At 36.9% G+C, this 25717-nt stretch overlaps 2 protein-coding genes across 2 annotated transcripts in view; both read right to left on the bottom strand.

Annotated features, from left to right (window-relative positions):
• The window catches only part of LOC132156539 (transmembrane protein 72-like), a 144254-nt gene that overhangs the window by 107901 nt on the left and 10636 nt on the right, over window positions 1-25717 (bottom strand). The gene's annotated exons all lie outside the window — the stretch shown is intronic.
• On the bottom strand, window positions 3104-15711 carry LOC132156981 (uncharacterized). The gene is made up of 2 exons (XM_059566080.1): window positions 15238-15711; window positions 3104-13011 (listed from the first exon to the last, which is right to left on the bottom strand). The coding sequence occupies exon 2, from the start codon at window positions 12887-12889 to the stop codon at window positions 3434-3436; it is 9456 nt and encodes a 3151-aa protein (XP_059422063.1). The 5' UTR covers window positions 12890-13011; window positions 15238-15711; the 3' UTR covers window positions 3104-3433.

The raw sequence follows: 25717 nt of genomic DNA, 5'->3' as shown, positions 1-25717 counted from the left end.
ATAAGCAGAATTACTATTACTCATAACATGAAACATACAAACAAAAGGAAGACTGCACTGAATCTGCAACAATATACTGAAAATGTTCTTCATACTAAACAAACTAAAGTTACTAAGTTATTATTTTTGCTATTATTAATGTCAGATTTGATACATTTGGATGAACTATACAGGTAGCCTACATCTAAACAAACACTAGACATCATAAACATAAATATTAAATCAGAAGCCCTCTCTAAATATTTAGTTATCCACAGTGACGAACAAAGCAGAACTAGTAAAGATCACGTCACATCCAGTAAAATCCTACACTCTTAAAAATAAAAGTGCTTCAAAAGGTTCATCAAGCGATGCCATAGAATAACCAATTTTGGTTCCAGAAAGAACCATTCAAAGGTTCTTTAAAGAACCATCTCTTTCTTACCTTTTAATAATCTGAAGAACCTTGTTTAGCCACAATGAACCTTTTGTGAAACAGAAAGGTTCTTCCGATGTTAAAGGTTCTTTATGGAACCATTTAGACAAAAAGATTCTTCTATGGCAACGTGAAGCACTTTTATTTTTAGGAGGGTACGTTATGGGGGCACACATATTTACCTTTTTTTAAATTAGTGTATTTTTATAACTAGTCTTTCATCAAAAAAAAAGGATCACCTCTGCTATCAAACAGGTAAAAAGCAGTGCCAGCTAGATTGACAGATTTATCACTTCCATCGAACAACATGCTGTGAGGGCATTTTGGGAGTTTTCACCAATAGGAATACTGAATAAGCATTAATTTATACACGTAGCCTTAGTATTTTAGGTAAAAAATTATAATTAACATGTTAATTTATTAAAATATATACTAGTTAGTAGATCTACATACATTAAGTCTAAATGTTTCAAACTATTATGTCAAATGTTCGCTCTTTTACAGATCCCCAAAATGTACTCTAAGAGTTTTTTTTCTTTGTCTTTTTTTTCTGTGCTGATATATTTTGTATTGAATTGTTGAAGGGCTTGTCCCTTTGGTAATCACCAGTAGCCTGTTGTTTACATCACAGCCATGAGCGTAGCTACTCACTGGTGCTAGTCAGAAGTATGTGGTATTAGGGTGATCATTCTGGGGAGCCTTTGATTGGACAAAATGAGTGTGTTCAAGACGAGTCACTTAAAGGGAAACTCCAAGTAAATAACAGTGTCAAGGTCCATAAAAGGTATGAAAAGTGTCAGAATACTCCATCTGCCATCAGACTTGCAATCTGGGTTATATTAAGCAAAAGAATTGTCATTTTGGGGTGGAGTAACCCTATAATATCTTCATTTTCCCGGTAGAGTTATTCTAAATGACAACTCTTAATTTTTTTTTTTTTTTTTTTTACTGAGCAACTAATTTTGGTTTTCTTTTTAATACATTTTGACATTTGTAATTTGACATGAGTGTGTTCATGTATTCCTGTCAACTGAAGTGCAAATGATGTTGTATCAGATCTATTTAAATATTAATTTATTTTTATTAGTTAAATAGTCCATGGGAAAGTTAGACATTGAGTTTAATCTCCATCATGGACAGCAAGAGAAATATGTTTATCTTGCAATGTGTCAAAACAGCCAAAACACTGGTCACAACTCAGTTTTCTTACATCTAAACCTAAAACATGTTTGCTCCATATGTGAGCTGTCGTCCTCAGTATGTTTCTCTCAGACAATAGAAACACTATTGTAAGTGCACATTGCATCGACTGATAAAGATGTCTCTACTTTGAGAAAACCCAACTCAGGGGAAAAATCAATTTAGAGACTGTTGCTGTTGTTAATCTTTTTTTCTTTTCCAAAATGAAATCCTGCACAGCAAGCAAACAGAGAAACAAATGCCTGTGATGGTTTTAAGTAATTTAGAATTATTGTAGTAGTATTTTTAGAAGATTGTTCATAACATTCATTGCACGTGGATTATTGATTATTCAGTGCAGTAATTCATTCTATTATGAGAAGCATTGTTACATCAAATTAACTGGAGAGAGGCCAAGCAAGCCTAAAAAACCCTAAACTAAACTAAATAATGACACAAATCATTTGTTTCAAATTCTGTTTGAATGAAGTTAATGAGTTCTTTTGTTGCATTAATGATACATTGTCAGTGAAGTCATATCCAAACTCTGGTGCTCCAGTTGTTTGAGATATGGGCCTCCTGCATAGGTCAAGATATGGTCAACATTTGTGCAGTTATCACAGCTGCCTGCACTTACACAAACAAAGATCAATAACTCACTACATTTATTTTGACTGGTAAAGATAAGGCAGAATGGATCTGATCATGCTTAAATGTTTTCTTACACAGTGCTAAATATTTATGATGCCCATTTGAATTACTGCAGTTTCACAGGACGAAAAAAAATAGTAATTTTAAATTAACGATCAGCCAGTTTTTTTAATAAAAAACCAAACAAATAGATATTACATATACAGAGATATCTACTAACATATAATTTATTGATTTACTAGAGAATATAGTTTGAACATACAAAGTGCTATGCACCCTTTGTCCACTAGAGTGGTCTATTGTGCAGATACTGAATTCACTCAAACCCGCAAATACAGTATATCACAGCTCTGGGGTAAAGAGAGCAACGAAGCTTATTATCAAGTTTACATCTGATAGTACCTGTATTTTTTTTTTTTTTTTAATGTTTTTTTAATGCATTAGCTGTTTAAATGGATCTGTGTGAGAAAACAACAGCCAACCAACAGATTGTGATTTAACATCTTTCTTTAATGATGATGTAATGAGTTTCTGAAAGACTGTAAAAGTAGTACATTGCAAGTAGTTGTTTATAAGGCAATCATTTTATAGTCATCCATCAGAAACAATGGCAAGGTAAAGACAGACCACCCCTTTTTAATATGTAACCTGCCAAAGCACATCAAGAGAAAATTTGTTTTATGGCACGTAATTAACCCTTAAACTGAGTTTTAAACCTGACAAATTTAGTGTACAATTTTCATGCATACTGTGGGCCATTTGGAAATCTTTTTTCTGCTTTTATTCTGGCTGGGTCTAAGGAAAACGCCATAGCATTACCACTAAAAAGTCACTTGAGAAATTTACTTTCCCTGAATCTACAGTGTGCTCTGTGGGCATGGTCTTTATTTTTTTATAAACAAGTACACTGCAAAATTATTTTCAACATAACATAATTAATTGGAATGCTTCACAGTTCTTCCCTTGACTATTTTGACAATAAAGAGCCCCTGCCTACCACAATTACGGTCACCTCAGCTACAAAACACAAATGAGGTTTAACAGCAATCCATAAATACAAATCAAAAACAGGTTTTAGAACTCTTTTAACTTATTTAAAAGTCACATTTAAATAGCTTAGCTATACACTCATTTAGCTTCAGATTTGAGTATAAAGTATTTACCTATCTAAATAACCAACTTTACTCGTCATGTGCTCTCCATTGCAAAGTCCTCTAATTCACTCATAGTTATAATATCTGTGTGTCTTTCAATGTTGTCGATACCGTTTTCTGCATACAAAGATGGATTGTGAATTTGCTCATGTGACCCGTACAGCATATCAGGGTTTTGCTGGGAATCTCTGTTGCTATTCTGCAGACAAACATTCTGTCTCCACGGTTCACCACCTCTCTCAAGTGTATCCTGGTTGTCTGCTGGTGTTGACAATTCAGATGATGAGCTCAAGGGTGGTAAAGAAGATGTAGCCATTGGCAGAAACCCATGATACAGCATGTAGGGAGTGTTCAACATCTCCAATGATGCTGGCTGTGTTAGAGTACCCTGAGACCTCTGACGGACATTTAGCTGTACATATTTACCAGTTTCCGGGTCATAAAATGTCTTTGTTTTAACTGGTAAAGGTACATCCACCATGAAGTACTGTCCTGAGTTTGGGTCTTGCAGAAGCTTTCTCTGTGTCATGGGGAAAGGTTGGGCAACTGTACTGTGTGCAGGGGGGGTGTAATTTGGCTGGATGTCATACTGTGAAGGAGGAGGTGAGGCTTGTACCGCTAGATGTGTTGACAGTATGTTTGAAGGTGAAGAGGGCATACCGGAGACATTTCTGGTTGATTTGGACTCTAGTTGTTCTTGGTTTTCAGGTACCATCTTGGGGGTCTCTACCTTCTTCATACGCCTTGTTGTAAGTCTTTGTGCTCGCCGAAGAGCTTTTTCAGATTTTGGGGGCACCACTGGAGGTCTACCAAGTGGCCTTATATCACTACAAGCTGATTCTGGTCTTTCATAGCAGGCTGACTCTGGTCGTTCGTAGCAGGCAGACGCAGGCCTTTGGTAGGTGTCTCTGTAACTTTCATGCTTGGGCATGAAGGCCAGACTTATGTTGGCCACATCTGTGAGGCTCACTGCACAGTTCTCCACATCCTCTGACATTGTGCTGATGACAGAACGAGTTTCTTCTTCCTCAAAATGCTGGCTCCTTCTCTGATGGCTCTTTGGTTGTTTTGTTGCGTATTCTGCTGAGGGCAAGTTGTTGTGGAGTGTCTCTTTTAATTTATGGAGCCGATGGGCAGCAATAGCTGGTTCATGTAAGACTGGAGGGTTAGCAGACTCTTTGGGATGAATTTCATCTTCTTTCTCTGAACCAGTCAAGTGTTCCTTTGGGGAGCCAATCCTGAAGTCTTCAGAAAATGACCTGTGAAAGCATGGCTTGACGGTTTTGGTCACAGATAATGTTCTGATGGTGTTATCCTTTACTCTGAACATGATGGGTTTCCCCATGGCTGGAGAAGAAGAGTTGGATCGTGGTCCTGTAGCATGCACTTTACCGTGGTCCGTTAGGCTTTGCAAAAACAAGCTATCTTCCTTTTTCTCTTCCTCTGATTTTTCAGCTGAGCCTGTGTTTTGAGACATTTTGAGACTTGGAGGAGGTGGTTCGGGTGCTTCTTTTGGCTCTATTTCAGTGTCAAGAGCATTCACTGTGTAATATTGTAGTTCTTCAATTTCTTCTCCAGGTGGTGATGCTATATTTATTTGGTTGTCTGTTGCTTTTGCAGTGCCAGACGATGACAAGTTTGAGAGAGATTCTTGTCTTCCATAATGAGAAAGATTGCCCTTTTCAGTTGTTTTGTCATGCGTCATTTTTCTTGATCTGCTTATTGTACCTTCGGCTTGCAATGGTACACTTTGGGGATTCTTGGACTGATACATTTTGTTCCTTTCTCCTCTGTTTAGATGCTGCATGAAAGTTGGTTTAGTGTTTGATTCTTTATGATTTGTTACAGCCCTTGGTTGGGTGCCCATTGATGCAGCTTCATCTTGTGAACCTGAAGCTACCAGTGATACAGGTTTTAGTTTAACTGTATTGGGAATCAAGTGGTTTTGTTTTTGAGGTAACGTCTCTTTTTCCGTTTGTTTTTTTAATTGTGATGTTTTTTGCTTGAGATTATGACCGTTCTCCATTGAAATACTGTCTCTTTTACATTCTCCCCCTATATCTGACACATTTCCTTGCAAGTCTTTATGAACTCCTAAAACTGGCTGATCATAACTTTTGTAAAAGTCCATTTTGGGGAATATATCAAGCTCTTTTGTATCGTCTTCAGCAGAGATAACTCTCAATCTAGCATAGTCCGCGATAGCTGATATTTCTGGTCTAGTCATTTTCTTGTTCCTCTGAGTAGCCTCTGGTTTGGATAATATACCTTCTTTCCTTGTGTCCTGTTGATTTAACTGAGCATGCTCTTGTTCATATCTTGTGCTTCCTTTTGTTTCTGACTGATAATGGTTTGTATTAGTTTGATCAGCTTGTTTTGTCGTCGTAGCTTCAACATTTCTTTCTTTCTTTCCTCTGAGGATACATCTGTTTTCATTAACTTTCAAATTACCATCATTTTGACCACTCAGACTTAATATAGGGTCTTCTTTCTTCCTTTTGTCACTGTTCAGTGCAGGTTGTTTATTATCATAGACTTTTATATCTTGAGTCCCAACTGCTCCTTGTCTTAGATTAATTTCTGTCTTTTCTAATTTACTTGGACTGTCTTTCTTAAGTGGTGTGATTTCTTTTCCGACATCAAGTGTATTTGTACGTTTCATTCCAGTGTGCCCTTTCATATTATTCACAGTTTTGGGTTCATTTTGGACTGTAAGGGGCTTCACCGGTAAATTATTTTGCTCTTTCTGCACTTTTTCAGCCACATGTTCAGTCACGACAGCTCCTTTCTTTCCTTTCAGATTTTCATGTTGGTTTTTCTGGCCTGCCATGAATACCTTGTTTGATGACACTTCCTCTGTAGACACTTTAATGTCCTCTAAGTGAATTTTTGGGACTTCAAAAGAGGCCTGGTCTTGTTTTACAACAGTACACACATCCTCACATACACTGCTAATTTTATCCCTATAATTATTAACATGTGTGGCAGCGCCATCTTTTAAAACCATCTTCATCATCCTGTTTATAATTTCATTACTTGTGTTAAATTCAACATTCAACTTCTCTTGTGACCTTTTCTCCCTTCCTTTCTCGTCCCCCTTTACATGCTTTTGCAGAGTTTGAGCATCTTTGTCTGAGACAGATTCTTGTTTGATAGCCATTACAGGCTCCTTTTGTTTTGTCTCAGGCACAGTTTTCTCAACTTTAGAGTTAAATGTTTCTCTTCCATGTATTTTATTCTTTTGAGACGTAAATGTATCAGTATCATTAAACATTTTGTCTTCACCTTCCACATTTTGAGGCTTCTTTTTAGCTTGGGGTATCATCATTTCGGGAACTGTACTTTCCATGAATTTACTGTTGACTGTCTCCTTTGCCATGGATGAAATGGGTGCCTTTAAAACCATATTCTTTTTTGCTTTTGTTGATTCATCCATTGTTGCAGGTTGTTTAGCTGTCAGGGATACATTATCAGTTTTCTTTGGGGACTCTCTCAAATTAGGTAAATCATCAAGAATATCTTCCTTCATTTTCATACTTTGCACTTTATCAGTGTTTCTCACTTGCTCCTCAACTTTCTTTTCCTTCAACTCAACTTCATTTCCCCTACTTTGCCTTGATGGTGCAATGTAAGTATCTTGATCTTGTATTAGGGTAGCATCTCTTATAGAATGGCCAAGCTTTGGTGTACTGATTGCTGTACTGTGTTTCTTTTCAGTTTTTCTGTTGTTGGAAGGCGTTATTGATGTGGTATCACAGTGTTGCACTTTTACTTGCTTGATTTCGCTCTCAGTCCCCTTTAAAGTTTGACTTGTAATAGTTGATTGCTGATCAGAAACCTGTCTGGAGTCATCTGGATGTGTTTGTGTTGAACCTGAGCTTTTCTCTTTGAAAAGCAGAGGTCTGTTCATTCCACGATTTACTGATTTATGTGACAGGTGAGTTTCAGTCTCCTCTTCTTTTTGTTCTCTCTCATCCTGCATATGTTTTGATGTGAGATGACCATGATCTCTGACCGGTAACCCATATTTAGCTAAGAGGTCCTCATATGATGTACTGTTTCTTCCTGTGATGCTTGACTTATCTGTAGTTGTCAGCGGTTCAAACCTTCCAATTTTGTCTTCTTTTTCTTCAGTGTTTGAAAAAACTTCAGTCTCTCTATCAACATTATGTTTATTTTCCACTCTCTTGTTTTTAATGCAAAAGCTTTCATCCTTTACAGATTTCTCAGTTTCAACAGAACTCTCCTCTTCTTGTTTTACCGGATTTTGTTGCTCATCAATATGACACTTACTTGACACACAAATAGTGTAGATCATAGGTTCATCATCTGAAACTGTTTCTGTTTTGCTTGAGACACAAATACTGTAAATCATGGGTTCCTCTCTAGGTTCCTCATTGCTTGGTGTAATAATAGTGACATTTGATGTATCTGCTGTGGATTCTACATTTTGTGTTAAAACAGGCTGTGTATTATTCTTTTGAGTTACATCCTCCTCTACTATTACTTCATGTTGGGGGCAAACATTTGGTGTTATTGCACTTTCAGCTGATTTTGGGGGTTTGGAATTGGTCGAGTTCACTTCTTGAGACTTTTCTGTAGATTTTTGTGGATTGTTTTTGTCATGTGATATTTGTAATGGTTTGGGAAATCCTTGTTCTTGTTTTGAGCTGGCACGTTCTGCAATTTGCTCTTTCTGTTGACTGTTATTTACAACTTCTGAATAATCTTTCATTCTTGACATACTCCGATAGCTTCTAGGGAGTTCATTCTTTTCAAATGAGAACAGAGTCTTTGTATTTTCATCATCTTGATGGAGTTCTTTTTGCTGACAGCTTTCTTTTGCTTCAGTTGAAGCTATTTGTGTTAGTGATTCTTCATCTGTTTCTGGTTTTGAGTGACTCTCCACCATTTGGTTTAGAGAGGTAGTTTCTACAGCCTTTACTTGTGGAGTGTTGTTTTGTTGCTTAGCCAAGTCATTTTCCTGTGTTATATTGTTTTTGTTTATTATTGCTTGTCCATCATCATTATTAAAAGGTTTTAGTGTTTCTGGCTCCCTGGTTCTTTGTGAGGCCAAGTTATTTGTTGGTCCAGAGTGGATTCTGACTGTATTGTCTGTTGATGACACATCTGAACTGACCCCAGAATTGTGTTTGTAGGTTCTATCTATAAGCTGCTCTGGATCTACATTCAGTGTATTGGTTAGAAAGTTTGAGGTGAGCTCTGATATGGCAGGTTCTATTAGTCGTTTAGCAAGTGGAATTCCATTTTTAAACGTCATGTCACTTGATGAGGATGTCAGTTGACTGGCTATAATCGCAGAGCTATTTTTGATTGGTTCATTTTTAGACTGCTCCATGGCAGCAGTAATCTTACTTTTAAGATGTACATTAGTTTCATCAACTCTGGGTGTGTTTTTCTCCAATCCCAATAGAGAATTTTTATCCAAACAGCTGCTTGATTTTGTAGTTTCACTGCTTTTAACATGTAAGTCTTCTTTGATTATGTCAGTAGGTTTAGTCACAGCTTTTTCAGAGGAAGTATACTGACTCTGTTTACTTTCATACAGATTTTCTTTCTGATCATGCTGAATTGTTTGTTTTGCAGTATGCAGTGCAGGTGAATTGTGGGAAGTGTAGTTCTCTCTGTAGGTCTTGATGGTCAAATGTCCTGACATTGATTCATCTGGTGACATTTCATGACTTTGCTTTGCCGAATCCTTATTAGTGTTTATATTCTCTGAGCTTGTCATACTTATTTGTTTATCTTCTGATATTCTGGATGGCTGGTAGTTTTTATGGGCATTATTTTCCAATGTTGCTCTTCTGTCCAGAGTTTCTTTAATCTCTTTATTATCAGCTGGATTTTTGTCTTTTTGCCTTTCTAAAGCCAAATGTTTGTATTTCACATTCTCATCCTTCTTTTCTGAGACTGCATTCTGATTATCTTCAAAATGAAGAGGTTGTATTTCCATTGATGGTGGAGATCTATTCTTGGGATGATCGTTGTGCAATTTAATTTGTTCTTTGCACTGGGTTACACTGGAATAAGTGATATCTTGAAACAAATGATTCAGCTTGTCAGCTGTGATTTCCTTCTTCACAGAATATCCTTCTTGAACATCATTACTGATAGTCCCTCTTGTTTTTGTTGAATTTCTCGCAACAATGCCTTGTTTGGCAAGTCCCTTTTCTTTAATTGCTGATATTTCCTTTTGAGCATGTGCTTTCAATTTTGATGTCAGCATTTCTTGTTTACTTTGGCCTCTTTCCTTGTAAGAAAGCACCCTTGTTGTGACCTTGTCAGTATCTTTACTCATTGTTCTGTCTTTTCTGTCAGTGCTACTATTTGTTTCATTTGTATTTTGAAAATCCCTTCTCACATAACCAGGTGATGGACTTGTAATATCCTGCACTTTGTAGTCTTGTTGTTCTTGCTCTTTTACAGACTCTGTTGTGGTTAGTTTTTCAGCTGTATCATATTTAATTGGATTTTGTGGGTTTTCTGATTTAGCCAAAACAAATGTATTATCTTTTAACCTTCTTGCTTGCTCATTATCTCTAATGGCAAGAATATCATTAATGCTGAACTTGTCTTCTTGTTTAATTGGTAAACTTGTATTATTTTGATGTGATGTGTCAATGTTTGGGATGACTGAATCTTTATCCTGCAAAGCACAATGTGGTGCACCGTTGTTGGAGGAAAACTCATTTTGAAGCGTGTGTAGTGTACTTGAAGATGTATTGTAGATTGTATAACTCTTGGCACCAGATTGTTCAAGCATCTCTGATTGTTTCTGTGTACATACACTGTCCTTATTGTGTCTATCTTCACTTGTTGATGACATTTGCCACTGTTTGTTAGGCTCATACTTGTATGGCTGATAAGAGTACAATCCTTCATTCTTTTGACCTTTATAGGCTTGTAAAGGTGCATGAGCACTCTGATAAAATGTATTTTGTGTCGCCATGGCGTTAAAAGAATTTTGCTCTGGTACTCCTTTAACAAAATCATTTTTGACACTGAAGCTTTGTAAACCACCATAAACTTCTGTTAGAGGAGATGTTTTGTTCTGGAGACTGTGTTTTGGTATTCCGTATGATTCAGTAGACTTTGAAAATGTGTTTAATTGGCTGTCATGTATAGATTTTTCACTGTAAGATGTTTTCCTGGGTGATGTTGTATCTTCCCTGACCTCTTTCTCTTCCTCCTTTGCAAGTCGACCAAGTTTAATGTTTTCATTCACTTTTTGCATGTATGTTTCCTTTCGGACAGAATAGCTGTCATTGGCAAAATATTGCTTAGCGGTGGCCTTTCTCTGTTTGTCCATCTCAATCAGTGCTGCTATTTCTCCTCTAAATGGCCATGATTCAGATCTGCCGTCTGTTTCCTTGAATGAACCAATCTGGTCCCAAGGACATTTTTCTTTAACAGCGTCATTTTGACTGTATTCAGTAAATGTTTTTCTTTCAAAGTCCTTTCTTTGTTTTAGATCATTTTGATTTGTGTTATCACTCTGGCTGTATCGCTCTGATGTGTGAGCAGGCAGAGAATGTGTCGGTAGGTAAGCCTTTGGGAGCACATTTGCTATTTCAGTCCTAGCAGGAATAAAAGTACTGTTGAGGTCTATTAATTGACCTTCTGAAGTCAGAGAGCTTTTATCCTGTGCTGAAAGATTGTGTGTTGAGAGCTCTGTGTTAGCCAGCGGATCTGTACTACGAGAGCGACCCTCTGAACTTCCATGGAACGATTTGTTATTAGTGACTCTGTCCTGAATTTGAGGTGAAGTTAATGTCAAATTATCATATGATCCAAAGCCATTGGTATAATCTTTAGGGGTGATAGGAGCTAAACTGGGCTCTTGAATTAAGTTACTAGAGGGTCGTGCATCTGTTCCAATCAAATTATCCTGAACAGTTTCTTGGGATACAAAAATATCAGAAAATCTGGATTCTCGGCCCTCTAGCTTTGAGGTCTGCTTATTTAGATCTGTTATATCTAGCCCTTTAAATCTCGTGGGACTGTACATACTCTTGACTCTTTTTCGGTTGTCTTTGAGGTTGAAAAGCAGACTTGAAGCTTTAGATTTGTAGCTGTCACGCAGATGTTTGACATCAGTCTGAAGTTTAGGGTCAGTTTCACCCTGGGAAGAATAATCAGAAACAGAAGGAGTGTGTGCAAACTGCAGTATCTCAGACGTCTCTGTTTCTTGTCTTGTGTGAATAACCGGTGTTAGGAGCTGAGTGATGTTGAATGGTGTCACACTGCTAGGCAAGTTGCTCTCAACCACTATCTCATGTGTAACTTTGTTATTGCTAAACAAATTTGAATCTGGCCTACATGTTCTCTCATTAGTTGGCGAGACGGTGGAGGGCCGGTTGCCTGAAAGTTTATTCCTTATAAAGTTATTGTTTTTCTTCCAAGGCAGACAGTTGGAAGCCATCTCAGATTCGCACCTCTTTTCAATCGCAGAGGCTTTCTGGACAACCGTGGACCTGGATCGCTGGCTAGCCACAACGTCTTGAATTTGCCTCTGGTTGAAGCGGCTACTTTCACACAGAGAGTTTGGCATTCTGTGGTTATCTTTCAGCTCTTTGTACATGGGAGAATCATACCACTGTGGGAATTCCTTAGCCGACATAAACCCTGACACATTCGTACTTTTGAAGGAAAACCTGTTGTACTCTTCCCAAAGCTGGAAAGGGCTGAATTCACTATGGAAGAAACAGTTTGTAGAGTTCAGTGGCTTGAATTTACTTTGCGAGGATTTCATTAGGACTGTTGTGTCCATCTGTGCCACGGTGGCAGCCAAGTCAGATGTGTAAAAATGGTTTCTATAAGAATGAAAGGGGCCTGACTTAAAATTCTGCTGGTATCCTGAAGAGAACTCAGAGAGTTCCCTCTGGATGTTTAGCATAGCTGATTTGTCCCATGACTCACTGCCAAAGTCTCTATACCTATCCCTTGCAAGAGTAACGTCACATGTCCCACTGTCTTGGTAACACTCCCCTGAACTAAAGGCTTTGATTAGCGATGACACTCTAGATGTGCTCCTGCTCTGCTGCCACGTCACCTCCTTGGAGCCATTGTTCATATAAGACAAGCTTCCCTCTCTGAAAGCCTGTTCCTGATGGGTTACATCCACATAGGAATGCTGGAATGTTGAGGCCATCTCAGGATGTACTTCTGCCTCACCATATTGTTGAACGCTGTATGAAAATGCCTCGTGGGAGATTGTCTTTTGCTGGGCTTCTTCTGCAAATGCCTTATGTCGTTGTGTAGGAGACAAGGAAAAATCTGAGTCATTGTAAATGGCCTCCTCTCCAATGCATAGGCTCCTGAAGGCACGATCAGAGAGGTTGCTCACCTCCCTGTCTGTGTCGTCCATAAAGCTGTCAATGCTGGATATGTCACTGAGGCCATCTGAGTATTTGCGGTGGCCCTGCATGCTTCCCCGCTGGCCTGTGTGGCACTTTTCCAGGGAGCTCATTTCAAGCCCTCAATCTCATGGACAGGGCACAGTTGTCCCTGTCAGTCTTGAGATGGCTGACACAGGGTGTCTTGCATTTAAGTAGTTCACCTTCTAAGAGGTGATCAAAATGCCTTCCTTTCCTGCAAAAGTATCAGAGATGTCATAAACTTGTAGTTCATTTTAGTTTTCAACAGAGTTCTTGAAAATCACACTGTTATTGCTGAGTAAGTAGTAATTCAGATTTTATCATGAAGTCTGACATCCAAATTGTTCTCAGATCTGAGTCTTTGACCTTTAAATCTGATCATATGTGAGTTGAGCCGCACCTCTGCCTTGCATTCTGCATATATCACGTGAAGTATATTTAGAGAAGGAAACTGCTTCTCATTCTTACACAGGATCACATATTAACCTTCTCTGACACTTGCTTACATGCTAAAATGGGTCCCACTGGAACACCCTGCACATGGACTTCAATGGTAGTACTTGTAGAATTATATAAATATTTGATTCAAAGCATTACATCTAACAATAAGCTGCGTTTCCACCGAAATTACCTGGAACAATTGTACCAGGAACTTTTTTCCCCAGGAACTATATTGCCCCCAGACATGTTGCTTTCTGCGATTCCACCGCGGTCTAAAATACCGTGAAGATTAGGCAAATAGTCTGGTGATGTAGGTCTGCGTGTGTTTCTCAATACAATGTACGCAAATTTCAGACTTGCATCCTTGGTAGTTCGGACTTTGCGAGTTCGATTAGGGGAGTGTGATGTCCGCGACGACGCAAATCCGGTAATTCGGCAAACAGCAGCGTACTTGATAACCTCAGTCAGCTCGCCTTGGCTACTGCAATTTTCCTCACTGTATATTTATAGTATATAGTATATATAGTATACAGTTTACACTGTATATAGATACAGCCATTATGAAACAAATTAATCGAAATATTATCTTAACTGCCTTTTTTATTTTCATTTCAACATATAGATAAATTGAATACAGATCAAAGATTACCAGTTAGATTTACCCAAAATGAATTATATTTTATGTATAACCACTAAAGAGACATCAGAGCCAGCGGCAAATGTCAGAAGGACTAGCCATGTAGAGACTGCTCTCAGTGGATGCATGAGCACTGAGCTCCCGCTGATCGCGTGGAGCTGACCGTCTCTGAAATCGGCGAAACACATTTTTAAATAGGCAGTATCTTTATAAATAAACCGCAGGTTTGAGTTTTAAACAACTACATTATCGCCTGAAATACTTTTAAAATTACATTTCATAACACAATAACACAGTAATATTTTGAAAATGATCTGAATAAATGGTGGTTGAAATCAAATGCTGCGTGAACTCAATCAATCAGCATGTTAAGCGCACAAGTCCCGCCCCCGATGGTTCCGGAACTTTGAAAAAGTACTACCTCGCCAGCAGGGACTTTCTGAGGGTCATTTTTTAGCCGGAACTTTTTTTAGATCCTGGTTCCTGCGGTGGAAACAAACCGAGAACTAGCCCAAAGTCCCTAGTTCCTGGGTAAAGTTCCAGCGGTGGAAACGCAGCTTCCGATATTAGATTAGATTAAAATGTTAGTATGTTTTGAAGCATGTAGAACTGTTCATTTTACACATTTTTGATGTTACATATTCCAAAAAGGCCTGTTTAACGTTTGTAAATTGAATAACTATAACTAAATATGGATTATTTTTATATTTTGTCTTTAATGCAGAGCAGTATTAAGTACAAAAAATGTAATGGCAATTATTTCTAGATTCTTTGCTAATTGCTGAGGAATAGCTATAAATACTTCCCCTACATCAGTGTGTTTACAAATTTAAACACATGTGAGTAAAAATAAATTCCCCTGATCCTTTGAAACATGCTAGACATTTCAGTGAGAATACCTCTGGAATGTATTTTCTTGGTGTTGATCTATATATATATATATATATACACACACTATACAAATATACATATAAACACACACACTGGTTTTAATTATAATTATTACTTAGTTTTAAGTCTAATCAACGATAGATACTTAAACATTTACCTTTATTTATTTATTTTACATTTGCTTACATCCTTGCTTAGTTGTATGAAAACAATAAACCACTGGATGTACATTATGTTTTATTAAGGTTAGATTGCAATAGAAATCAACTGAACATAATGTTTAACATTCCAACTTCTTTTGTTGCTTTAAACATATATTTTGTATTATGGTACTCATTTCCACATAACAACATATTCTATGTTGTCCAATTACATATTTTTATATAATACAAATATCTGAGTTAGTATTTAACACCTTGCATAAACTATATTCACATAACATTCTGAACACAAGTGAGCTTTTTTTCTTACCTTTTGCTCTTATATCTCATTTTTTAGTGGAGAACTTTTTTCATGCTTAAGAAAGAAGCTATTCCTTATCCGTTGCATATGTGCAGCAAAAAGATCTCTTCAATAATGCTTTTGCTGGGCTCTCCTTAAGGTTGATAAAGTTCAGACATAAAGGCCACTTTATACAAGGGCCCCGGCGGGGCAAAAGCATCGAGGGTTCAGAAGCAGAAACACGCTGAAATAGCAGTTGCATCAGGCAGAGACGATCGAGCTGGAAACATGGGATGATGGCTTGAGACAGCACACGTATTGGAATAACCATGTGGTGTCAAGTGTCAAGCAGATGAAAACAGCCCAAGCCAGTAATTCTGTTGGGCCGTGTCAGGCCTTAAGAGACAAAATTACATTGGAGCACCATTGAAGTTTACAATGCCAGTAGAAAAAAAACCCTGTTGTTTGTGGCATAACATGCATCCACTTGTGGAGTTGTTATGGTGAATAGCATGCATCTAACCAGATGAACATGTGCCCACTGTGTAAAAATAGCTTCTTGCTTCATTAACAAGTGTCCCTCACTTCTTTTGGCTGAACCGTGCCTTAGACTTGTCAACAGATGATATCTGATCCCTTTTAAACATGTCCATTCAGTATTTTTACCCCAATTTTTAATTGTACTTAATATAAAACAAGTACAGTCCCAGTCAGCCTAGTAACTTTCAATTATTAAAGTCTAAGAAAATTGTCTAAACTAGACAGTCTCTGTTGCCAGTTAACTTAATAAAAGTGGGTAAAAGAAGGGTCACAATAGGAGGGATATTTTTGAGCCAGCTCCTCCTCCTCTCAGTCAATCAATTTTCAAACGTCCCCCTGATGTCAAGCTGTCTCACGCCAGTCTTAACTTTGCAGCCAGGCACTGCTATAATAGGACATGAGTGAAGTGAGCTCTTTCCCAGGAGTCTTGGCTGTAGCAGTGTGTAAATGTGATGGACACTCACATATGGCTCCTCTTTAGAGCTCTGTTGCTAAGCTCTCATCAGAGCTGTTGCACCCTTACTTACTATTTCCTCGCCACTCACAGCTGTAGTTTACAGCACTGACTGATACTGAGCAATTCATTATCCTTAGCAGAACAAGATGACATGGTATGACCTAAACAACATGAGACTATCAGCTGAGAACCTGAGAGATGGTTACAATGTTAAAATTCAGAAATCCTGAAACCTTTTTCTAGTAGAAAGCATTCTTAGAATCTATAAAATAAGTTTTACATCAGAAGTGATATTTCATATTATTGTGTGTGTGTGTGTGTGTGTGTGTGAGAGAGAGAGAGAGAGAGAGAGTTTTAGAGCGGGACTATCTAACTAACCAGTAGCAGACAGTGTTTAATGAGATTTACACTTAATTCAAGTAAATATACAATAAAATAAACAATTAAAGATGGGATCTATTTATATTCATACAATTCTTATTATACTATGAGACAAAATGCTATTCTATATATTATTATTATTTATATAGATATAGTTTTTCTATTTGCTTTCTCAGTGTAAAAACCTAACATATTAGAGTAACTATCACTATCATGTGTAAATAAGTTTTAAGGGGGCTCAGTGGGATCAGGTATAGTTGAACCCCATAACAGGGTAGTGGTATCTTCCAAGCACTGGTCATTCCCTCTGTGAATCACCCATCATGACATTTATGGGATCATACTGCAATTACAGCCATTCTGCTGGACAAATAATTTTAAATGCTTCATCATATAACATCAGATAACATTGCTCCTTTAATGCACTCTTAGTTTATTGTTGCACAGCTGCATTGAAATGAATAGTTGTTGTGAAGTCTCCTGCTTTAATTTATTTTTGATAAAAAATCTACAATGTAGAAATTGTAAAAAAAATAAAAAATAAAAAAAATAAAAAATAAATGTAAAACATATATCAATCCTAAAATGTATATTTTAGATTCATTTATCACAGCCTTTTAGACACTGATTCAACCATAACCCATTCTCACTCCAAAGGCGTCAAAAACCGATGCATGGTCAAGCGCCCCTAGCGTCACTTTTATGATGCCAAATGTGCCTCTAGGTGTCGCAATATCGACGCACTATGACCTTCATTGCTTTCAGTGGGAAACTTTTGGCGTCAGAACTTCGACGCGAGGACATGAGATATTTATCGCTATGAAATCACGTCAGTGTTGCCAGACGTACGATAATTATCGTATTTGTACGATAATTTTTACCTCTGTACGATGTACGATCAATAATGAAAAAAATCCCGTTATGTACGATAATTTCAGAATTTTATGAAAATTTAAATGATGGTAGTTGCAGTCATAGGGCTTCTTTACTCATAAACGAAATCGGCTCATTACAGACACTCTAAATGCGTTCGTGTGCACCTGAGGGTGTGTTAAGAATGCAGAAGAATTCCGATGACAGCGGCTCAGATGTGGAGTTAACTGCACCACGCAGCAACAGCTAAATTCCTTCTTCACGGGACACGACAAAGCAAGTGTTAAAAATCATTTTAATATGTTTTAATATGCGCCGCGTCGCAGACAGTAACTGAAAATAAAGGGATAGTATTTTGTCTCACTCAAAATGTTGTTGGTTTAGAATAGATAAATAACTCTTTTGACTCATGTACGATCATTTTCTTCCAAATACGATAATTTTGAACTTCTGGTACGATACTTGGACATTTCCAATCTGGCAACACTGAATCACGTTCAAGAAGTCTCATTCAGCACACATCGCGATACTTGCCACCAGTTTACAAGTGGCACAGGTTGGGTGAGTAATCGTAAATACGCTCTTTTAATGCCTTTTATAAAATGTATTCTGTCTTCTGTTTAAATAAATGAACACAGCTGCTAATTAGTGTGATTAAACTATCGGTCACGTGACATGCCATAGACCTTTGATCCATTTTATATTAATTTCAGGTTCAATGATGTAAGTTGTATTTGTAGTAAAATCATGGTAATCACGACACAATAGTAATAAATGAAATTTGAAGTTAAAACACAATAAACGGGACATTTACCATGTTTTTACCACAGTAACTGTAGTTTTACTATGGTATATTAATAATCAATACAACAATACAATAATCACCAAACCAGCTATGTTTGTATCACTGTAATGTTAGTGTTTTTATGTGCTTTTATATGACAGATATCACAGTAATCATATGTTCTGTACCATGATTTTAATACCTTTTAATGTAAATCCAAAAAAAATAAAAATTAAAAATAAAAAAAATAATAAAAAAAATATTTTTCCATCTTGCAGTTCATTCATATCAGTTTATATCTAAATATTTTGCTCACAGATCATTATTAACATTCTGTATATAATTACATTTTATTTTCTCTCCCCTTTTTTTATTTTTTTTATTTTTATTTTTAGCTGAAAAGACGTAAAGGCAGTCAGCCCAGTGGTGTTTGTGTAGAGGTATTCCTTCAGAAATGGAGAAGACAGAAAGCTGCGGAGGCAGACATTTTAAGCAGTAAGTCTGTGATAGTTTGTCCCTTTTATCAAACATTCCTGCTGTTATAATTTGTACAGCATTTGTTGTTTCTTAAACTGTTGCACTGTCCAAATACCCACACTTGCCATCTTTGCACTTGACCACTTGATTACTTATTTGACATCTTTCCTGTATTTGGCCTAGTGTTCTAGTGAGCATGATGACCATAAGTGTGTGTTGAACTTTTCATGACCTTCCCAATCCTGATCCTGGAGAACCCCAGCACTGCACAGTTTTGGTGTCTGTCTTATCTGACAAACACACTTTTGAGGTCTTGGAGTCTACACTGATGAGCTGATGAGTTGAATCAGGTGTGTTTGAATAGGGAGACATCTCAAATGTGTAGTGTTGGGGTTCTCCAGGACCAGGATTGGGAACCACTGCCTTATGGGACACACTTATGTGTTTACAGAGACTTTTAATATCTAATTATCAATATTTCACATACTGTACATTGGACAAATTTCCGTGACCTCTTGTGAGATCTCGGCAAAAAGTCTGATGATTTATTCCAAAACATGATGTATGATGGGATACACTAAGCGTTGTATAGCGCTCCGGAGCAGTATTGGAGAGGTTTAGTGTGCGTTAAGTACACTGTGCTTTGGCATTATTAAGACCAGGGACAGTCTTGTGCACACACTGTCACGTACACACACTCTCAAGTGGCCAAGACTGCAAGTGTGGGTATCTGGACGGGGACAAAGTCTTAAAAATGAACCCTAAACACAGTCACACATCACAGTCTTAATAATTCAGTTTAACACTTGTATGATATTGTACAAGCCCCAGGACTGTCTCATCTGACACTATCAAAAGAATTCATATGACTATAGCATGCTATTAATTACTTGCTTTTAATAATGGATGCATTTAACATTTAATTATACAGCATCTTTAAAGAGGCTGCTTTTATGGTCTAAACAAAACCCAATGTAATGTATTGTTGCAAGTTGCACGTAATTAATATTTCCTTCCTTTCTGTCTTACGGGATTGTTTGCAGATAATGCTGTTCTTCTTTTTCATGTCTACAATATCGAGCTCAACAGCTCTTTTAAGAGCCAACCCTCACAAACCTTCCTAAAAGGGTCATAGTTGCTCACCCTGCTAAAAACACGCAGAACATAAGCTGAGCTCTCTGTCCATTAAACAACTTCATCTGGATTGTTTGTTTCACTTTGACCAGGTCTGGGATCATAGGACTGAGAGATCCTCTGGCTGAGAAAAAGCTACAGCACATCAGTGCTGGATATCATCCACAAACTGTTTCCAGACACACGAGAGAAGAAGATCACGATGGGGAGATGAAACCAGTTTAGATGTGATGATAAGGAATCATTATTTTCTGAAACAGTATCAAATGTCTTATATGTATCACAGTTGACTGGATGGGACTGTGTGACATTTAAGGACATTTCATCACTCATCTGTGTGAACTGATTAATATATGAGGTTAATGTATTTTGATGATAATTATTTTCCTTGAATCTTATTTGTCTTGATGCTACTTTATCAACTTTATAGTCTATGCTTCAATAAAATGAAAATGGTGAATATTGTGTTCTGAAGATTCTTGGTAAATACATCATTTTACTAGGTAGGCTCATATGTGTTTATTTTAGACTTGGAAAAACTACATATTAATTATTGGGATTATTTTTTACTTAAGACATAAACATTTTTGATCGGATTATTAACATCTGGGACATCAGTACACCAGAAAGTTATTTTTTATATTTTAGTAACAAATATGCAATTTTTTTGTGAAATAAAGGGAGTTACTTACGAGTTAATTATTTTGCATTACAAGGTGGTGCCATGGGCTTTATTGTTACAAACACTTGAGGGATAACTGAGAATGTAGCAGGAATGATCAATGTGGATCTTGTACTGCATTAAAACCAAGAGCAGGCACATTACTGATGTCCAGCACCTGAGGAGCAAGATACGGGGGTGAGGAGGACATTTTTACACTGATATTTGCTAATTAGTTAATATATATAATATATATATATATTAGTATTCTTAGCACTACATGAATTTGTCCTTGTGTAATAGTGAAGTATCACAATGTGTATAAATTGTCCTGGATTACTCCTTTACAGTGGGGAATAGATAAAGGCAAGTTGTTGCAGGTTCATCCATTATATTTATTGCCATTTACTTCAAAAATCAAAGAAATAATCTATTATTTTCATTATTAAATCATTTCTTTCTAATTTTTCCATGTTTCATCAGATGGCCTCACAATGTCCTTACAAAAGGTATAATAGCCATGACGTAAGAACAAAAAACGGTGGACTGTGAAAACTGTCAGATATAAATGTGACTCAGCTCAGTTTGTTGTCCATGATGAGGAGAATACATATATGTAGGTTTTACTGCCCTTCTACCCCCAGGGGCCCAGTAGCACCCCCCGGAAGAGCCCAAAACTGTACATTTTAAATGGCTGTAAATCAGAATCCAATTAACATATCAAAGAGAAAATGGGCAGGATTATTACTTATGCTATGCTGATAAAATAATGTTGGGCACAGTTTTCAGAAATAAATGGAAAGCTGGCACAAAGGCATTTTAAATTTTGCTCACTGTAAAATACCACATTTCAGCCTGCCTCTCAAATATATCATAGAGGTTTGCACAATGAACATATTTAGATATCCAGTTTTCCTTAAAATAAATAATTTATTTTGTTTCATTAATAAAAAGTTTTAAACTACATTACCCACAAGCCTTCGTCATTCTATCTATGGAAAGGCAAAACTAGGCGCTGTTTTTTGTAGTTCATTGAAGTAATGCTTAGGGTTAGGATCTCGCTAAAGATGTAATTTTTCTCAAGATAGCAACAGTTCATTGTTGGCTTAATATATTACTAATGTGATGATAGCAGCAAAACATACTTTTTAACATGATGCGCTGTTTAATATGGGTTAAAAGATAGTCCAACCACAGACTGTCCTGAAAATTCACAGCCAATGACATCAAAGCGGAGCAGCGGCGTCACATTTCCTTATCCATTTATGACAGATGTCTTTCGTTTTTCGGCTGAAGGGATAGATTCGGTTAACAATAGATTAAATTAGCTACTTATTAGATTCTGTTTTATTAACGTCTACACCTTCCTCCGTTGTTCAGCTTGACAAAAATTGGGAAATATTGATGTGCACATGCCCAGCAGTCGCAGTTGTATCCCATCTAACAGATAGATTCCTCTCATTAAATATAAGACACATTTTTAAGATTTTAGGGTAAAGAGTTAAAGAGGTGAGTCCTTGTGCATGATGGAGAACATATGATTACTGTGATATCTGTCATTCAAAAGCACATAAAAACACTAACATTACAGTGATACAAACATAGCTGATTTGGTGATTATGGTATTGTTGTATTGATTATTAATATACCGAGTAAAACTACAGTTACTGTGGTAAAAACATGGTAAATGTCCCGTTTATTGTGTTTTAACTTGAGTAAGTGTCGTGATTACCATGATTATACTACAAATACAACTTACATTATTGAACCTAAAATTAATATAAAACGGATCGAAGATATATGGCACGTCACGTAAACATAGAGTTTAATCACACTAATTAGCAGCTGTGTTCATTTATTTAAACACAATGAAACTCTAAGACAGCTGCGGATGACCGATATAATACAGCGATTAAACATATGGCGCTAATCTGATTAATAAAGAAGACAGAATACATTTTATAAAAGGCATTAAAAGAGCGTATTTACGGCTACTCACCCAAACTATGGAACTGATAGCAAGTATCGAGATGTGTGCTGAATGAGACTTCTTGAACGTGATTTCATAGCGATAAACAGAAGCAGGCTGCAGCCGGGTGTACTTGGATAAACATTTCATGTCCTCGCGTCGAAGTTCTGATGCCAAGTTTCCCACAGAAAGCAATGAAGGTTGTAGTGTGTCGATATTTCGACGGTGAGAGGCACATTTGATGTAATAAAAGTGATGCTAGGGTCGCTTGAACAATCTTCGGTTTTTGACGCCTTTGGAGTGAGAATGGGTTGTCAACCAATAAAGTGAGATTAGGGGTGAGGTTATCTATTTATCTAACCAATGTCAGATGGGGAGAATGGTTGTAATCATTTTGTCATCATATGAAGCCCACATAATACAAACAAAATTAATTGTGATGGAGTTGTTGTATCTTAATTGAAATGACAGTTGTTTTAACTCTAAGTTAAGTTAAGTTATAAACTATGTGTGCATCAAAGACAAATAATTAACACAGTCAATAAGCAGTCACTGAAAGTCCTTAGGCCATCAAGTATTAGAAAAACATCACTGCTCCCAGGCTCATTTACAAAATGCAGCTGAGAGAAAATAACGCATAGCTCTTCTTATGGCGCCTGTAATGTTCTCGGATATTGATTGTATCAAGGATATGAGCTGGTCTGTGACTTAATCAGCCACCGCCCCCATCTGAATAAAGCTTGAGCTAAATGACTCCCTCCTGAGGGGCCTGCTCTGCCTCTTTTTATTAAAACCCCACAGTCATTTGAATGAAAATGTCAATAGATCTTCCTCTGCATGCTTTAAGAAGAAAAAAACTAAATTGTAATGAATTCAGAGTGACAAATGCCTTTATAAATATAGCACTTTTTTTTCTTTTTTACTAAAATCTTATGGGCTTATTTTAAATGCTGATCCACTGGGCCTACTACAGAATTTAAGTAGTTTACAGCTAATAAGCCCTGTTTCAAACTAGGATCGCTGACATCCAAAGATCATGATACAAGAGTTTTTTATTCCCAGAAATTTACATCACTATTTACCGATACTGGGGAACAGCAACAGGCTATAATATGTAAATAGTCTAGTCATTAAACAGTCCCATTTCCACACTGGTTCTTTTTTAGAGTGCCAAAATGCTGGTCCTCTGCATATCCAGTGGTATAATTATAAAACCAATTAACTGAGAATAATTTGCCCTAATGGCAGAGCCAATAAACAAACAAACTGTGCGAGTGATTTAATGGAAGGGTGTCTTTGTGTTGCTTTGTTGCCTTGCGAGTGACCCAAATGAGTTAAACAAGAGCTCCCTCGAGATGCTACATATACCAGAGATATGAGAGAGCATCTCCTTTTGATTTCCCCTGGTCCTCGACTCACATTAAAAACTTTAAGAGGCATCTGTGGAGGTCGGTCAAGCACCTTACTGTAACCGGCACTGATCAAACAAAGATGTCCATAGTAGAGACCGGACTATGAGAATCCTGTATTAGCTAAGATGTTGTTGATGTGATGTGTGTGTTATTGTGCCGTCTCTCCCGCTGACTCGTGTATTACATTAACAAGCCACTTACTGATTGACTGAGAGCTTCTCTCCATGAGCCCTTTTAATCTACTCTGATATGAAATGCATGATTTCGCTGCAGGAGTCAGGTCTGCGGGTGGGCAATGTCTTAAACTGTAATTGAATAAGTGAAAGAATCACCGTGTCTTACGTTATCTAAGGGCAACATGAAATTAGTTATATCCATTTACCCTTTTTATTGGCGCACACACTCACCAGTTTATACACATTTGCTGCAAAATGTCACCCAGATCACAAGCTTTCAGCCTGTGAAAAAACTGAACCATTTTACATATTCTTTAACTATAAAAGCCATATACAGTAAATAAGCATAAAGTGGATCTCATATTTGCATATGCGTAGCTACGAGTTGGTTCCATGTGAGAGGATCTGTCATCTTCTGTGTTGTAACCACATGGAGTCAGTGTAGAGTCCTGATAGTGAGAATGCATGTGGTATGTAATTATTTCAAAATGAATTGAGATTCTCTTGCTTTTTGCTGGCATGATTAACTGGTTAATTAGAAAATAAAAAACAGGTGTTTTGCAAAGAACAACCTGATAAATGAGCTTGAAAAAATACTAATTTTAACTCCAGGAGTGATGTCACTACTGTTTTCTATATTGTTTAATGCTTTTTGGAATATCATCACATTATACTGCTATTTCTGCAGCATACAGTATGTACAGTAAGCTTATGCATGCATTTTCAAAAAAAAAAAAAGTATTCAACAATGCAGAGTGCCTAAATAGAGTTTACATTTTCAATATGGTAAAGGAATCAGCTGTGATTTTTTAAAGTTTTTTGACTCATTATTTATGTAACAGTAACTGTACTTCTTTTCAGGATGATAACTGGATGCTAATTCCATTTCACATGTTTATATATAAAAAAATACATATTTTAGCAAATTGAGTAAATGCATGCTAGCATTCCATTTTTAATGTAGCCAAAGATGTAAAATACCGTCCTTTTTTCCTTGTTGACAATTGTTTATACAGATTTCCTAGTCATTGAGACTGCTGAGACTCTGGCTTGTGCTTTGCAAAATGCTTTGAAAAATGGAAAACATCTGATCTATGAAAGTGACTGATTCCATCATATCAAAGTTTACTAATAACTGCCATTTTCATACTTGTGTGCTCATTTAGTTTAACATGTTTTATTTATTATTGCTGGCCGTGAATTTCACAACAGGCTATGTCTCCATTACAACATACAGTAAATATGCTTTACATTTTTCCTTGATTAAGTCAGAATAATGGAAAGATTTTTTTTTTCTGAACAATACAGAGTTAAAGACAAAAGTATTTAGCTGGCAGGACTCGTGTTAAGCTGTAGTCCTATACTCTGTTGCTATATATAAGCACATTGTGTAATTCAACTCCTCTTGGCAGGAGTTGTCAGTAGGAGAAACCACTAGCTCAGCATATTACCCTACCCAATAAACCATTATGCTTCAAACCACGAGATGGGTGGACAAGAACTCTGCAGTGAAGACAGAAAACTACATTACAACTCCGCCATATTTTTAAGTCAAAGTAGGGATAGTTCCCCCAAAAGTTTAAAGATTGTCATCATTTACTCATCCTCATGTCTTTCTAAACCTGTTTGACATTTTTCTTCCATAG

This window comes from Carassius carassius, chromosome 14 (assembly GCF_963082965.1).
Source record: "Carassius carassius chromosome 14, fCarCar2.1, whole genome shotgun sequence".
In the NCBI taxonomy this organism is placed as follows: domain Eukaryota; kingdom Metazoa; phylum Chordata; class Actinopteri; order Cypriniformes; family Cyprinidae; genus Carassius; species Carassius carassius.
This window is presented reverse-complemented; position numbering and strand designations above follow the sequence as displayed.